Genomic DNA, 16,329 nt, shown 5'->3' on the forward strand with positions numbered 1-16,329 from the left:
CAAAGTTTTATTGGAGCAATTTTATTCCCAAGGCAGGCAGCCCATGACCTCTCACACACAGCAAGGTGGGAAAAGCAGACAGATTATTTCTGCAGTGCTGCAGGCTCTCTCTGAGGGAACCATGCTTTCAGACTTCTCCGTAGGGACACGCTTGCCTGTTCTTCCTTCCCACATCCACACAACAGTGACATCAAATGCAGCCCGGGACAAATTTCAAAGATCCCAACTCTTCCATGGCCACATGCCTACCACATCCTTATCCCAGTCCCCACCCAAGGATAGTGTTTTGAGAAATGTATGGCACATGACATCTCCAGAACCTATCACAAACGTCGGCAGTGCTTTTAAAAGGTGACACGCCAGCAGCACTGACGGCTGAAACCTCCTTTGCTGCACAAGATCCAGAATAGGCAATGGGAGGTCCAGTTCACCCCATATAACCCCATAAGACACAGGAACTCATCCCACACATCAGGGAGCACAGACTAAGAGCTGCGCATCTCTACAGAGAAGCACCTGCCTGCCCAGATGCAGGACAATACCGCAGCACATTTGGGACCAGCACCTTGAACACATCGCCCAGTATCTTAGACAGGAAAGTGCCACTTTCTTTTCTTGTCTCCAGAGCTGTCCCAAGCCTCATTACTACTCTCTGCTGCCCTGAAAGGCACATCATCTAGTTCCTCAAGCTTGGGTAGGAAGGTGGAGGGAGGAAGGACAGTTGTTAAGAGGCTTAGCATTCCTCTGCACAGAGGGAGATGTAAAGGCTGTCTGGGGTTACCATGACGACACATCTGTCTGATGATAAATCCCAAAAAGCCCTGTTCCAGCAGGCAGCAATCCTTCGTGTCCAAGGGAGGGGCTAGGGACGAACTGTGGGGGCTCAAGAAATTCTGAGACTATGGAGCCCTATGGAGTCCTGCTTTCCTGGCAGGTTTATTGCTAATCGCGTGCCTTCCCTCTGTTGGTGCCAGGTCCTTTTCACAACCAAATCCATACGGTGGCATGGCATAGGTTTGAAGAAATGTCTTTCCCTGCACAGAATAAAAGAGACTATGGTGCCAAGTAAAATATTTGAAAATTTGTTTCAACAAATTATGCATTCACTGTTCCCTAGCTTACTGGCCTCAAAGAGGTCTGTGAGCTGTAGTAAAGTGAAACAATACAGATGTGGGAACAGGCCGGGAAGATGGCATTTCTCTCTGCTCTGACACCTCTGCACCCTGTTTCTGTTTTATAAAATAGGATGAATACGATAGTACTAAAAATGTCTTAGAGGTGACTCAAATGCCATTTCATTTATATCCATAACGTGCTCCGAGATTCTTAAATGAAAGGCAATCAAGAAATGTGGAGTAGGCTATCCATTAACATATAAAATAGCTAGCCAGATGCAAACAGATCTTCATGAGCATATTTGAGAAACTTACTTCCTCACGTGGTACAGGACAGAGGGCTACCATTTTGGCTATCCCCTATCTCTAAAAAGAAAAGTTTCTTCCCCTAGAAAACTGCCCCTCCAATCCCTCCGAGTATTTCTGCTTTCTATTTTCTAATTATCTTCCATTCCAAAAATCCTTCCAAGATGCAGCCAAGCCCACAAGCCAGAAAGGCCCCTTCCCCAGCTAAGCTCCTGCTAGAAGCTCAGCAAGGCTCACCCCAGGAAGGAACAGATGGGGTCTCCAAGAGATTCACAGCACTGGCCACCAGAAATCATAAGCCACATCAAGGCCAGACCTGCTTCACGCTTGTCAGAGTCTATCAGAGAACATTCTCTTGCAACTCATGACCTGTATTTTTGGAGGTCTTTTCTACTTAACTGGGGCAGCCAGGATGCAGGATCAAGCGACAGACATCTAAATTCTGACACGCGTTTCTGGAAACAATGCAAAAAAAGGTCTAAGCTTCAGTCTGACGTTCGGTGCCCATCACTTTAAAAAAGGCTTTTTTATAATCTTGAATTATGATAAATATTTACTTCTAAGCAACTGCTAGGGGGAAAAAGTTTAACATTGTGCCGTTTGTTGCAACATGTTGAAAAATACAATCTCACTGATGGATCTGCAAAGATTTACTCAACAGTCACTACAAGCTCTTGATGCCATCCAGTGAAAGACAAAAACCCTCTTAATGGGATTAAAATTCCAGAAGCGAGGAAGAAATGGGGGGAAGCCACAGCAGATTGAATGTAGCATCTTCAGGATGCTTTTTCAGGACTTAATCCTCTTCTAAGGTAACATGGTGTGCTTGGAATTTCAGTAATACATTTTTAACCACTGAAAGTGTTTGCAGAGATCTTAGCTGTTTCATACAAACCCTAAATATTACCTCCCCTATCTCAGGTCCCTCTAAAAAGATGCAAAAGAAAAGGGGGAGATAAGGTTGAGAGTCAGATGCTGCGAAGAGAGGATACAATGAGTCTAGGAAAACAGCACATGGACAAATGAAGAGAAACAGATGATAAAAAATGGAGGAAGGAGGCAGAGCGCTTTGACAGCCTCTTCTCAAATGCTCATGCAAAGCATACTAGAAATGTGTTGCAGAAACACCTTCTTCATAGGAACTGCCCCTGTGGATACTGGGCAGCACATTCTCAAGAGGATCTTCTGCAGTTTTCTCACTGCTCAGCAGTAGCACTGGCATAGCTCAAAACACCACTGTCAAAAGAGAAAGCATTCATGGTACTGGTATTTCTACCTCCCCTACAACATTAGAATCACTGAGTTCGAAACTGCTGAGTATTTTCATTTCAGGTAAGATCATCCTCTACAGTCTAGAAAGGCAAGAGCCAGCTGACAGCCACCCTCTCCAGATTCTTTCTCTCCCACCTTCAGCATTCATAACACAAAATGAAATGACTGCCCTTTTCACTTAGCATGCCCTAAGACTTGCTAGCAATGACTGCTCACTACTTATGCCCTTGTAGAGATTACCAGCAAAAGAGGCAAAAATTCATCCACTTAATCTTCCTTCTTCATACCTGAAGATGACCAGAAAGGATCATAAAAGTCAGATCCTTATGCACTAGAAACAGCTCATCTTCGTTGGCCAGTTCCACAGAGGTTTGGTAAATTCCGAGGATTATGATTTTTAGGAGGGACTGAATATGGAATAATTGAGAAGGGATTTTTTGTTTGCTATATGCAGCTCAAATCTGTTAAACTTTACAAGGGAAAAACATTTTCCTTGTGCAACTTCCAACTGTCTCATTTCAATTGAGGACTGCAAGCTCCATCTTTAAGGTAAAAGCAAGCACAGTTCCTTTTTTTTTTTTTTTGTTAAAGAAGCAAGCTATTCAGCTCTCCTTTAAGCATCAGAAATAAAAACATTTCCCCTCTCACGTACAACATCTACCATGGGCATGCAGTCAATCAAATTATACTCAGCACTTTCTTTTATTAGTCATTTTTTCTGAGAAGCTCTCTCAACGTGGACCTGCATACTGCAAACAGGCTCACTGGGACAGCAGAGTCAATTTTATACCTTCACACAACATCCAATCTTCAAAACACTACCCTGACCACTGTAATCTAAGCTTTAAGATAAGGACCTGTGTGTTGAGATAACAGCCCTGAAACAGAGCTTTCATATAAAAGGCCAAAGAAAATGCCAGCTGTTCTGTCACTATTATATCCCCTTCTCTCCCCACGGTGAGAGGCTATCAACAAATCCATGTAGTTATTTCTCGCTTTTAAAAAATAAAAATTCATTAACCTCTCGTGGCTCTGCAGAGAGCTTCTTTTAAATGGATAAATCTGGGTTTTATCTGCTTTGCCTGAGATTCTCTGCTTACTGATCACAGATTATTCCTCCATTTCACCCTGTTAAAACCCAAACAAAGCATCTTTTGGAATTATCTTGTCTGGGTTTGTTTTTAACATCACTAGAGCAGCCTTTGTTTTCAAGAGCTCTGGCCACCTATCTCCTGTTTTCCCACATGGGTCTGTAACTTGCACAAACACTACAGAGGTGAGAATCTCTGCCAGTTCGAACTAGAGAGTATAGGTCCTCTTAAGGACCAAGGTAAGATTGTGAACCTTCAAAAAAACCCCAAAAACTTTCAGAGGTGCTGAAATGCTCAAAACACAGGAACAGTGCAGTGAAATTAAGATAATATTAGCATTTTCTTTACATAAGTATTATATACAACTGCTCCATTTTTCTATACCTGCCTGCTCGGAAACACTTTTTCTAAAACTGTTTGCTTAGAGAGTTATGGTCAAAGGCGGCTCTAAAGAATTATTAAAGGATGAAGCAAGTAAAGTAAATAATGGCTTTCAATTAGAGGTGCTACAGGCATGCAGCTTGAAATGAATTGTAAAGATAAAGCTAGCTTCAAACATTATGCAAGGGTTTCCTTTTCCAAGCTAAACTTGGGACCAGAAGCAGAACTTAAAATCTCAAAGACCTGAAAAAATGGAGATGAACCGAGATGCGTCTTGCATGGATGCACAAAACACGTAAAAAAGGTGGTACAACTCCTAGTGAGGTAGAAGAGTGCTCTTGGGATCATGTAATGGATGAGGTTCAGTTCAGGTAAGGGGACACATATGTACAACCGTATTTTGTTTTATACATTTGCCTCAAATGTTCTGTGCCCTTGGATCGAAAGGTTAAAGGGTGCTTCATCCTGAAGTTGTTCTGGAAAAATGCTAAGGCAGCTGCTATCACATGCTTATCATTGTCACAGCTGGCACCCAGGACCTATCAAAGGGCAAGCGCTAAATGGGAATCCAGAGGGAACAGCCTGGAGCCTCATACCGCTGGGAACAACCTCAGCACACCTGGAGAGACAGGCAATGCACCTACCTCAATGGCTACAAACCAGAGCTGGTGGGGAAGGTACAAAGGCAAGTCCTTGGCTCCGTGAGGCAGCATATGTACACATATCACAGACTTAGGAGAACACTTTATCACAAACTTTCAAGGACACAGAGAATTAGAAGGGGCACTTAGTTTGATACCTTCTTCCTACTTGTTTTCTCCTTTGCCTGTCTCGCTTCCCTCTCCTCTGGAAAATCTCTCTCTCTGTGCTTTTCCCATATCGTTTCCTAATAGGTCACTGTATTACTCAAGGAACTGCCAAGGAAAGCAAACCACAAAGATGGTATCTCTCTTTCCCAATTGTGAGGCCACAGAGATGGTTCTCATGAAGGTTTGATCTGAGCATGTTTTCCCTGGTGAATTTTTGTATAGTCCCTGCCCAGGGATAGGGGTTGCTGGTGGACGATATGAGTGGGCTGTAACAAAGCGTGAGAGAAAACCTTTCTTTTCCCCATTTGGTTATGTCCTGAAAAGCTAGATGGCTAAAACATAGGCTACAGCAGTTTACACCACATGGACTAGCCTACACTTTTGCAATATAATATATACAGTTTATACATATCATAATAAAAAATAATATTCTATCCTATTCCAACACAACTTGCTTTTTCTTTAGATAGGTAGAGTTTACAGCTACAAATAGGCTGACAGAAGAAATCCGCATGTACTTGTTTCATATGTTGAGACAGGACCAACCACCACAGGCATCCTCCTCTTAAATTCAGAGAGGTTAGCTACAGGTCCCAAAATGAAAAATGCTCCATTTAAACCCAAAAAACTGTTGACAGCATCACACATGGTACCTCAGCATCTTTGCAGGCTACTTCTGTGTTTAAGATGAGAACAATTGCAGCAATCAACTCTTTCACTCAAATTAAACGCAACCTTGACTTTCCTGGCATACCATACACACTAGAAATTTGTCTGGGGCCTCTAGTTATTCTGGGGATTTTACCTCTACATCAGACACCTTCATGCGAGTGCCCTCTTTTCCCACAAATATATCATCAATGTCGACGAGGATATAGCGATCAAGTGTAAGACAGAGGCGCTTGCCAGTCAAGTAGGCAATGGCATCCACGAAAATGAGTTTGTGCAGCCAAAAATTGAGGTTATTGCCGAAGAGAACCCGCTGGATCCCATCATGGAGACCCAGGTCCTGCACCACAGTGGCATGCAACGCTTTGTGGGTGGCCAGGTGAGGAATGGACTCCGAGGACTTTGTGCTGGCCAACAGCACTGGCTCATAGGTGCTGTGGTTTGACTGGAACACAGTCCAGTCATCTCCAGGCAGGGGACCCTGCTCTACCTCATTCGCCCGGGTGACGTAGAGAAGAGGAGCACTAGGGTTGATGTGATAGTCCCGCAGCCCCAAGTTGGAATGTAGAAAAAGGGGGAAACCCTTGAGCTGTGCACTGAGCAGGCTGTTCTCATTGGCTTTGAAAAAACCTATAATCCCCACTCCGTACTCCACACAGTATTTGTCCAGCAGCTCTCGGTTCCAAGCATCTAGGTTCACATATTTAAGGATGTTCTCATAGATAATAAGAGCGTAGCGTCCTCTGTCTTTGTCTGTGAGGGTGGGCATATCCCCTTTGCCAGGGGCAATCTCTGTCCTGTATTTAAATCGGCTAGACTCCAGGATGGCCACTATTTCCTGCCCCAACTGGGAGTAAATGCTTTCCACAAAGACTAGCACCACAGGATCTGTGCGTGAGGTATCCACGGATTTCGTGAGCCTCCAGCTGGCTTGAGGTGGGATCAAGATGCGGTGCTGGTTGCTGCAGTCACTGAAGGGCAGGGGTGGCGGCTCCTTGATTTTGGGACTGTTAGTGACGTAGTAAGCCAGGATGCACATGGAGATCAGGCTGAAGGCAATGAGCAGCAGGATCAATCTGTGGAGCTCCAGCTGTCGCACGTGCCGCACTACTTTCCACAACTGAATCATGGTGAGGCGGGCTGCCCACCCCCTCCTCACACTCTGCACCCACGTCGTTCTTGAAATCTCCAGTGCCGCCGTGGCAATACCCAGCAGCAGCTCGCAAAAAAGAAGGAGCAGCTGCGGAGCGAGACAAAGCTAAAGCAAAGAGCTACAAGGCTAGACACCCAGGGAACTGCCATTTATCTCAAGTAACCATGGCCCTCAATTCCCATCGCTCTTTTGTGTGCTTCCTCCTGTTCCTCTCCTCTCACTCAGGAAAGTCTTTCGGAGGAGCAAGGTTTCCTGAATCTTGTCTCCAGCAGCAAATCAGTCTGTCATCCTGGGCACAAGCAGTTTCAGCTCAGCCTTCCCAGGTGTCCTGTTTCTCATTTAGCTGTTTCGCATTCACATGATGGCACCTTCTCTTTGCATCCTGCAATTTAAAAAGAGAAAGTCAATTCTCAGTATGGATTCATGGTATTTAATGGGTTGGAGATGAAACAGCAGGACCAGCAGGTGCTAGGTGGGCAGCATCACTCGTCTGTCAGCAGGCAGACCCATTCCCAGGGAAGTGAGGCACACCATTTGTGCGGGAGCTTGGCAGAACAACTGTAATGGCCTTTAGGAGAAAGGTCCTGACAGTGCACAGGGCTCAGCATTCGCCTTGGGTGAGATTTTCACACACTACAGCAAACATGGCCAGCATATCTGGCCTTCTCGCACTTTTCTTTATGCTACTGAACAGAAAACATGAACCCCTCTTATTCTAGCCTATATTTCAAAATTAACAAAAAGAAGAGAGAGCCCTCACATTCTCTGTCTTGTCCTGTTCTCATACTAATGATGATATGCCCAAGTCCTTGCCAGTGACTTCCAAGGCCCTCAGGATACGGCTGTCCTAAACCCAGCACGATGCCTTGAATTCCCACCAGCTCCCTTGCCCCACAGCTCCCCATTTCCATGGCTCTCACCCCTCTCTATGAGGCTGATCGACTCGTCCTGGGAACTCACGTTCTTCCAGGGCTCTCAAAACGCAGCTCTGGAGAAGAATTGTCCCTCAGACATCAGAGCTGGGGGACACAGGCTGCCCACACACTGCACACCTAATTGCTGCCAACTGAGTCAGTTGGAGAGGAAACAGCTCCTGAAACCTTCCTCACTTTCCCTCGTATGTCACTGAAAAGCATGAGGCCAGTTTTACATCACCAACAGTACCATGTAAATTTGGGTTGGTCTCAAATATATGAGAGCTTCTTGTTACAAAGCTCTCTCACCTCCTGCTTTGTGTTTATGACAGCAGACTATCTCACCATATGTTGTTATTTTTCCATGATAAAATGCTCAACAAAGGCAACCAATACCAAGCCATCTAAAACATAAACACCAGGGAAAGTAACTACATTGCTCCTTGGTTTAAAAATAAAATCAAAACACTGTGTAGTTTTCTCTCCCTTACCAGAAGTGTGACCTACCTACAGCAACAACACCCAGGTGTGCATTAGTTGGGATACAGGCACATTTTTGGGGAGCACCTGCTGTCCCTCCCAGCACAGTGCAAGGATACCCTGAATGCCAGATGTTGCTCATCACGTCAGTCATGCCCAAAATGAGCTCTCTGTAAAAGTTAAAGGAACTTTTTTCTCTAAAAACCTTTCTTACCTGTACTCCTGCAGACATGTGCTGCACCACATACAATCCCTCTAACCACCTGCTCAACTGGCACAGCTTACAACACCAGGAGGCACAAGAGCAACAACAAAAAGTACTATCAAAACAGTTCTTCATCCTTTCTCCATTCCTCTCATTTTTGAGCCTTTTTGCTACTATCATTCTGATAAAACAAGGAATATTAGAAGCCTATTTTGTCCATGGGTTTCAGGCAGACATAAGGTTTTTATACAGTAAAGTCAGAGTTCTAACAACTAGCTCCACCAGAAAAGAAACTACTTGTGAGGCAGATGCTTATTTTGCTCCACCAGAAAAGAAATTACTTGCAAGACAGATGCTCATTTTGTAATGTGTATTACTAAACAGAAAAAAATCCTTCTGAGTCAGGGAAAATATCAGTTCACAGATGAGGCCAAAAGTCCCACTCTAAGACCAGACTGTTTTCCAAACTGCTCGTACAGCTTGAAACAGAGGAAAAAAAAAAAAAAAAAACCAAGCAGATTTTATATGAAGAGACATAATATTGCTAACTTTGTGACAGCAGATGGAAAAGTCAGAGTGCTCTTTACACCAGCGCTACAATGATCATCAAGCATTATCTCAAGTAACTTTTATGCTATAAGCTCAGTAAAGCAGGGACCGGCTTGGGTAATGTACAATGAAACCTTAGACCCGATGAGGTCTTCAGAATTGCTGTAGACTGTAAATGTAAAGTATGTTACAGAAATAATTTTCCACTGGAGAATCTGAGACACAGCAAATCTTACTGAAGGTCACACTGCAAGGCAGCAGATGAATCAAGATTTAAAAACAAAACAAAACAAAAAAAACTCTGTTCCCCAGACTCCAAATGGATTAAGCCTCCATTCCCGAATGGCCCTCTGTAATGACAGAGCTGGCTTTGGAAATCCAGCTCAGTCAGCTACAACAAGCTGTGTTTTCTTCAACCCAGATGACCTATCATCTCTCAATTTTGTCTCTACATACTGTTAACTTTTTATTGGAAAAAGGACAAGAAAGAGAAGGGGAGAAATTACTATGGGAAGATGTAAAAAACAGAGTTCAGATAGCTTTTTCCTTATTTTGTTATTGAAGTGACAACTGATTTTGAATGCATGACTCTCCAGACTGAGTGCAGGATATGGCTTGTAATTTCAGTTCAAGATCAGTCCCAGTGACTGGGACAGCCAGAGTATCAGCATAACACCCCGAAACATATGCCACCTTTCAAAAGCAACCAGGAAAATTACCTTTCCACCTCCACAGTGAGCCTTTCCCACCCCACTGACTCTGCAAGGAAGACCCTGGGGATGTTACCATCCTTGTGCTTGGCACTAGAGCTCCAAAATTGGATTGAATTGCGGAGAGGCAGGAGCCAGAGGAGGCAGAATTCAGCAGGGGACAGAGAGATGTTAGATAGAAACATGTAATAAATGCTGTATCTTTTTTATGAGGTGAATTCCCTGTAAGACACAATAGATACACAGCTCCATGCGTATCAGCTGCTATGAGAAGTGGTCTTTCTACTCTGTGCAAATTCTACTCTCTGCAACAAATTAATGCAAAACACTCAACTCAGATCCCTACATACTCGATTTTGATTGGGAAGACTGAGAATTGCAAGTCAGTGTCTTCCCAAATAGCTCACCTCCTTTTGCTTTTTAATCCTATTGGATAAAATAGACTAATTAGACTATTTTGGAATCAAAGATTCACTATCTTAACATGCATTAGACAAGAAGTTGTTTTTGCAGAAGAAAATAATGTAAAGAGGGACTTACAAGCTCAGGAGCCCATGCGCCGCCTGCAGAAATTTGCAAGCGTATCTAGGGTAGAATTTGTAATCTAACCACCACAGTAACAGTAAGAAAACCAAGAGTAGGCATATCTATGCAAAAGCCTGGCAAAGCACTGTACTACTATTACAAATCCATGCCCTCAAAACATCAACCTTGAAAACATTTCTCTTCCCTGGTTACACTCACTCACCTCTCCAATTTCATTTTTAGTGTTGAACCGAGTCTCTATTTTGCAGAGCTGTAGTTTCAATTTCTTAGTTATCAGTTTAAAGATGAAAATCACAAAACAACTGGATTATTCTGTAGAATAAGGATGAAGCCAGAGTTTAAGCTAGGCTGCCACACCTGCAGTGCCCAGCTGAGGAGCAAGAGGGAGAGGAACTCCCTTTGCTGGACACTTCTGAATCACAGCAGTGTTTTGATAACAATGACTCCATTCAAGCCTCTATCGAAGCTCCCAAACAAGCTCCCATTTGTTACATGGGTGAGCTCAAAAAACCAAATTTAAAAAAAAAAAAGGCCTGTATCAGATTTCTGCTCAAGAATCTGTCAGCTCCGATCTCTTTAACAAGGCTTCACAGCCAGAGGGCACGCCAGCTGGCATGGTATGCATTTAGCTCTTTGGGGACCACATCAGCTGGTTTAGGTTCAAATGACAAGGAAAAACAACAAAACAAATATACCAACCAAAAATTATATTAAAAGATGAGAGAGCTGTCAGAAACCACCCATATCCAAAACACAAAGCCCAGAAAGATCTACACTGGAGAAAGGAAGGGAAAAAAAAAAAAAAAAAAAAAATCACACTGAAAATTGTTCCCTCTTAAAGAAAAAGAAAATACCTGTGTCCTCTTTTGAGCTCAAACTCCTTGGAATCTAACACCACAAACCCCCCAAGTTTATAGATAACCTGAGGTCCATTCTGAACTCCTGTCAGGACCGCCTGAATGCAAATTTCAGGAGGCAGCAGTCAGGACGCACAGCAAGGATGTAGTGTTTCACTGTTGCAAGGACGCAGGCTCAGCAGGCTCCCGTCCTGCCAGAAAAGCATCGCTAGATCACGGAGCATCAGCTGTAAGATCGGCTATCTCGCAAATCACCAGCATTAACACAAACGTTTCATAAAACTTAACTTCTGCTTCCTAGTGATATACAGCGTTAATGTGAAACATAAACCGTTTTGTGAATTATCAGCTGCTAAGCCACATGGCAACTGATGTGATATGAAAGCAAGATAACAATCAGAATTGTGTGGTTTTAATGTCTGATCCCCAGATATTTCCAGTGCTTGGAAATTATTGTGGGGGTCAGTACAAATGCTCAAGACCAGCTCTTATCGAAAACCAGTGACCGGAATGTAGGTATTTGAGGCTGCTGGTATATTCATGCTAAGGCACCCCCATATGGAAGATAATGGGTGTCATTTGACACCTTTATCAAGAACTTTGGTCATACAAGCTCCTTCCTAGCTGAGCCACAGAAGGTCTTACCACCCTAAAACACCAGTGTCTCAAGTACATTTCCCCAGCCCTTTTTATTATTCATAATATAACCCCTCTTTCTGGAATGCACAGCAGCAGGATCTTGCCTTTGTCCAGAACAGCTCTAATTCAGAGGTCTTTCTTTGGCACTTCCTGTGAGACGGTTGTTGCCTTGGGCCCCTCAGGGACTGCAGTAATTGAGTTACTCAGTAATCAGAGAAGGAATATGATTGATTTTCCAACCCATTCCACTTTAGTGGTGTCATCATGACACAAAATTCCTCATTAGTCTGCTTGATTGTGAGACACCACAGCCCCTCCCTTGTCTGTGGTGGTATCTGCCAGGCCTCCACGTACAGCCCCCGTCTCTCATGAAAGTGGGGAACCTGGCAAGTAATGTCACCCAAGCACAGTGAGTCACACGGCGAAAGAACGAGTAGAACCTCAGGAGAATGAACGCTGGTTGTATTCTACATATTGGATTAAAAAAAAAAAATACTGTGGAAATTACAGCCATTTTGTAGTGTTATTGCCAACCAAGGTCTTTTTTTGGGGTCTGGGCGTGTGTTTCAGCTAGCACCCACTGCCAGTCAAATCCTACAGTGAGTGACTGCTCAAGGAATACAAAACTCAGATCAGAGGCAAGAACCGCTAATGATGGCCATGCTGCTCCAACAGAGGCTTGCAGTCTCCAGCCAGTGCTGTGCTCTGCTTCAGCTAGTCCCCGTGCAGGGATAGGCCTCTTTTGGTACAGACCTGCAGTAAGCCGGAAAGCTGCCAGCTGGCCAGCAAGCTTGACATGTGTCAGTCTGATATAGGAGACAAAGACCTGTGTGAGGAAGTAATAATATTTTTTTATTTTATTATCATCCCCAGACAGGTATGTAACTTCATACCTTCTGCATGAGGACAGATCCCATGAGCTCTCAGCCCAGCGTTGCAGAAACCCAACCGCAAGCTTCAATTTACCCTTGTGCCAGCGCAATGAAGTTTGAGGGCACCATGAAGGCACAGAGAGGCTGGCTCACATTGCCAGGCCAGCTCCATGGGGGGCTGCACAGGGATCCCATGACTCCTACAAGGTTCCTGCAGTTGGGATGTATTATATACCCCTTCCACTGACAACCTAGTTTGTGGCAGATCTTTGTTCTCTTACTCCTTTACAGGACAAAAAAAGGAACAAGAGGTTTAGTCCCTTCCATGCCAATGACAGAGGCATGGCCCAGCACTACCTGCTAGCAATGTAAACTGATCCCTTCCTCTGAAAACAAAAACATCCTCCTTAAAAAAGCCTCCAGGAAATCTGGTTTTCAGCTCCCTGCCTTCTCCTCATCATACTACAATGACTGCTCAGGATTATTACAACTGACCTCAATAATATCCAAAAACGAGGGAATTTCAAACTTCTACACTGAGGTACTCCCTCAAGTTGAATAGCAGCACCACAAGCCCCTACATATTTTACTGTCTTGGCCTAGGACAAATTTGAGAAGGGAAAACAGTACTGTCTTGTTTTTCAGCCTGCCTAAAGATTAGATGTGCAAATCAGGAACCCAAAGAATAGTTTAACAAACTAAATTCCAGCCTTCAACAATTGTTGGTGCTACCTACTTAATAAAAATACGTAGCTTGGCACCTGCGCACCTTTGCTGGAATAAAAAGTAAGGACTACAAGTATTGTGGCAGTGGAAGCGCTCTCTGAAGTCAGAGCTTTTCACCAGCTGAGGGGACGTAACTGCTCTGGGGGTGCACGGGTCTCTGTAATGCAACTGCTCACATCAGAGAAAGAAGGCACTATCCTCAAAAATAACCGCAGAGGCATACCCACTCCTTTATTTAATGTGCTACTGAACCCCTAACATCTGGGTGTCAGGTCACCACAAAAACTGCACAGTTTCATTCCAGCCTTACCCTTCCTTCTGTTCTGTGCCTTTCCTGACATAGAGGTCTATGCATGCTCTGACCCTAACCCTTTTCCCAAACCAGGTGATAACATGAGATACCAGCTCCATTCTGCAGCCAGCCACTTGGGGCTGTGGGACAGAGAACCAGAGTTAGTGCAGGTTAGAGCCTGCCACACAAGGGCACTTCAAGCTGCTCTCCAATCCCACCCAGGTGGGAAGTGAATACCGTAGTCACTCCAAATGGTGGGAACACACCAACTCAGCCTCCTCCTTACATCAGTAATCAGCATGCATGCTCTATCATGGCAAAACATCTTGAACTCAACTGTGAGAACAGGAAATAAATGTGGTTCCTTCCGCATTAGATATTGACAAGGATCTAATTTCCATTCCCTCACGCGCCCAGCTTATCACAACTCAGATAAACAATCCTGTTGTAGAAATCAAAATGTCTTCTCTGCTGTCTTCTCCTAAGTAACTTAATCAAGTGGGGAAACACAGTCAAACTGTGGCAAAAACAAGACAACTCAGTGCCAGGCAGAGTCTAAGCGCCTTAATATAGAAATGTACATTATAAAAGTTTATCTGTAATTGCTCTGAAAGCAGTCTAACCATTCTCCCTTTGAGCTATACTATAAAAATTTCACCTCAATTAGCAAGAGGCTGATCTTCTATATTCAATTGCTTCCTCCTGTCAGGTAACACATAGGAGCTAATCTTTTCCAATCCATTTTACCTAGGAACACATAGCAGTAGGGAACAGGTTTAATACCTTTACACTAAAAGTTCATCCACACTGACACCAGAATAAGTATGCCCTACCAAGCATAAAACCACAGGAAAGCTCTTAATGCTTACCTGTTCTTGTGTACTTGCACCAAGATGCACTGGGACAGAACTTGCTGGGCTGGTAAAAAAAACATGTTCCCTGGCTATGTGGAGCAGCTCCCTCCTGCCTGACTTTAACTGAGGTCTTCTATTCACAAGGCCTCCACCCAGTATAAAGTTAGTGGCATATCTCCCAGCCTTTGTAGTTTCTAATATCCAGTTCTCTATTACCTTGGCGTGATTGGACTCAGAAAACAAAACACTCACAGTTTTGCCGGCTTGGCTATTGCAAGACAGCTTTTAAACACAGTGCAAACTCACTTCAGAAGAAGGGAGGAAAAGTGATCTAAGCAAGCTATAAATCTGGCCTAGCAAAGGCAAGATGAGTAAAAACAAGAGGGATGAAGAGTAGAATGGGTGGAAAAGGCATTACTCGAGGTCTATGGAGACTACACAGGCTGGCTGAGACAGTGGTTTGGAGGCCTGGGTTTTGCAAGACAGGAACAAATGCAAAGTGCTCTACTGCCCTCACTAAGCCTTCATGGCCACCTGTGCAAAGAAAATCATCTGTTTTTTCACAAGCGTTACGGCATAAATAGCTCTCAAGAGGGGGAACTCTGTAGGGAAGACTGTCAGGGCCCTGCATACACCAACAGCCTCTGAATGCCCTCACCAGCCTCCTTCCACTGACCCGGGAGCTCTACCTGAGCTCAGGTCATGACCCGAATTCCAAGCATGCCCTGCCTTGCTGACCTGACTTTGGACGTGTCTGATGACTATGGACTCATCTGGTGCTCACTGGACTCTAGGTTGAACCTGGTGGCTGTCACAAACCACCCCTACTTGTCCGGTTTGGATATTGTTGGACGCTCCCTGGGCCCGAGGTGGAGGAGGGTGGCTGGAGACCCCACACATGGTGGGTGAGGGCAACCCCAGCCTCCTGGGGTCCTTATGGCCTCAATGGACTCGGCAGCAGCTTCACACACTAGTTAGTTTTCACGAAGGATGTTTAAATGACAGCAGGAGAGTCTGCTAGAGAAACAGGGTGATAAAGAGTTATGGCTATTGTTAGACTTCCCTGTCTTAATGTGGGTGGACTTATTTAATTTTTTCTCAAACCATCTGTTTGTAATTGTTACAAAATCAGAGCAACACAGGCAATGCACACTTATTTCCACACCACAATTTACACTATGCCATGCTCACTACCATTTTAAAACAAGACTTTCAACACTGTACCTCCTGTTCCTCCTTGTAGAAACCTTGGTTTTAGACAATCTACACGGAAATAAAACTTATTATTTCAAAAGACATAAACATGAAATATATTAATTAATTTTAAACAGTACTGTAATTACATGCCACTAGTTCTTAGTCTTCCTTCCATTTTCTAGACTTAATTGCTGAAGTGGGTGCTACATTCTTACATTTTTAATTAGTCAACTGATCATGAGTAGAATTTTTTTCTACTATGAGGCCGCATCTTTAAAATACTTCTTCATGCAGAGTAAATTCAGGACCTCATTAACATCCTAATTAACAGTACAAACTCAAGAACAAAAGCTGTCATATTTGCAATCAAATCTACCCTCTGATAAAACTGAAGTTTTGTCAGGTAAGCTCAAGAATTTTGAGCAAAATGTACATCTTCCATTAGGGACTGCAACTAAAAACAAAAAGGATCCGGGTACTGAAAACTGCAAGGTACCCAATTATGGGTTTTGGCAACTTTTTTCCAGTATTTACAGGTAGTAAAATCCCCAATAAACTGCATTCAACTACTGAAAAGTGGATTAATTTTTCATTATTAACATGGAAACTATTTATGTTTTGAATTGTTTTTTTCCATTAAGAAGCTTCGTTTTGAAGTCCACTTTTAGTTTCTGATGATGGAAAAGCATACG

The 16,329-nt window shown here is 43.7% G+C and overlaps 1 protein-coding gene across 11 annotated transcripts in view; it reads right to left on the reverse strand.

The window, feature by feature from the left end:
- The window catches only part of NDST2 (N-deacetylase and N-sulfotransferase 2), a 136,712-nt gene that overhangs the window by 18,636 nt on the left and 101,747 nt on the right, over positions 1–16,329 (reverse strand). For 10 of the 11 annotated variants that reach the window (XR_006165303.1, XM_042792405.1, XM_042792383.1 and 7 more), the window contains one exon: positions 5,780–7,178. Coding sequence is in view for 10 of the 11 variants with exons in the window: in XM_042792405.1 (XP_042648339.1) it covers positions 5,780–6,772 (993 nt within the window). In the remaining variant the exon portion in view is untranslated. Of the gene's footprint in view, positions 1–5,779; positions 7,179–10,402; positions 10,499–16,329 lie in introns of those variants that run through there. The other variant, XM_032982063.2, reaches the window with a different exon arrangement.

The sequence above is a fragment of the Tyto alba genome, unplaced genomic scaffold, assembly GCF_018691265.1.
Source record: "Tyto alba isolate M040663 unplaced genomic scaffold, T.alba_DEE_v4.0 Super-Scaffold_1, whole genome shotgun sequence".
In the NCBI taxonomy this organism is placed as follows: Eukaryota; Metazoa; Chordata; class Aves; order Strigiformes; family Tytonidae; genus Tyto; species Tyto alba.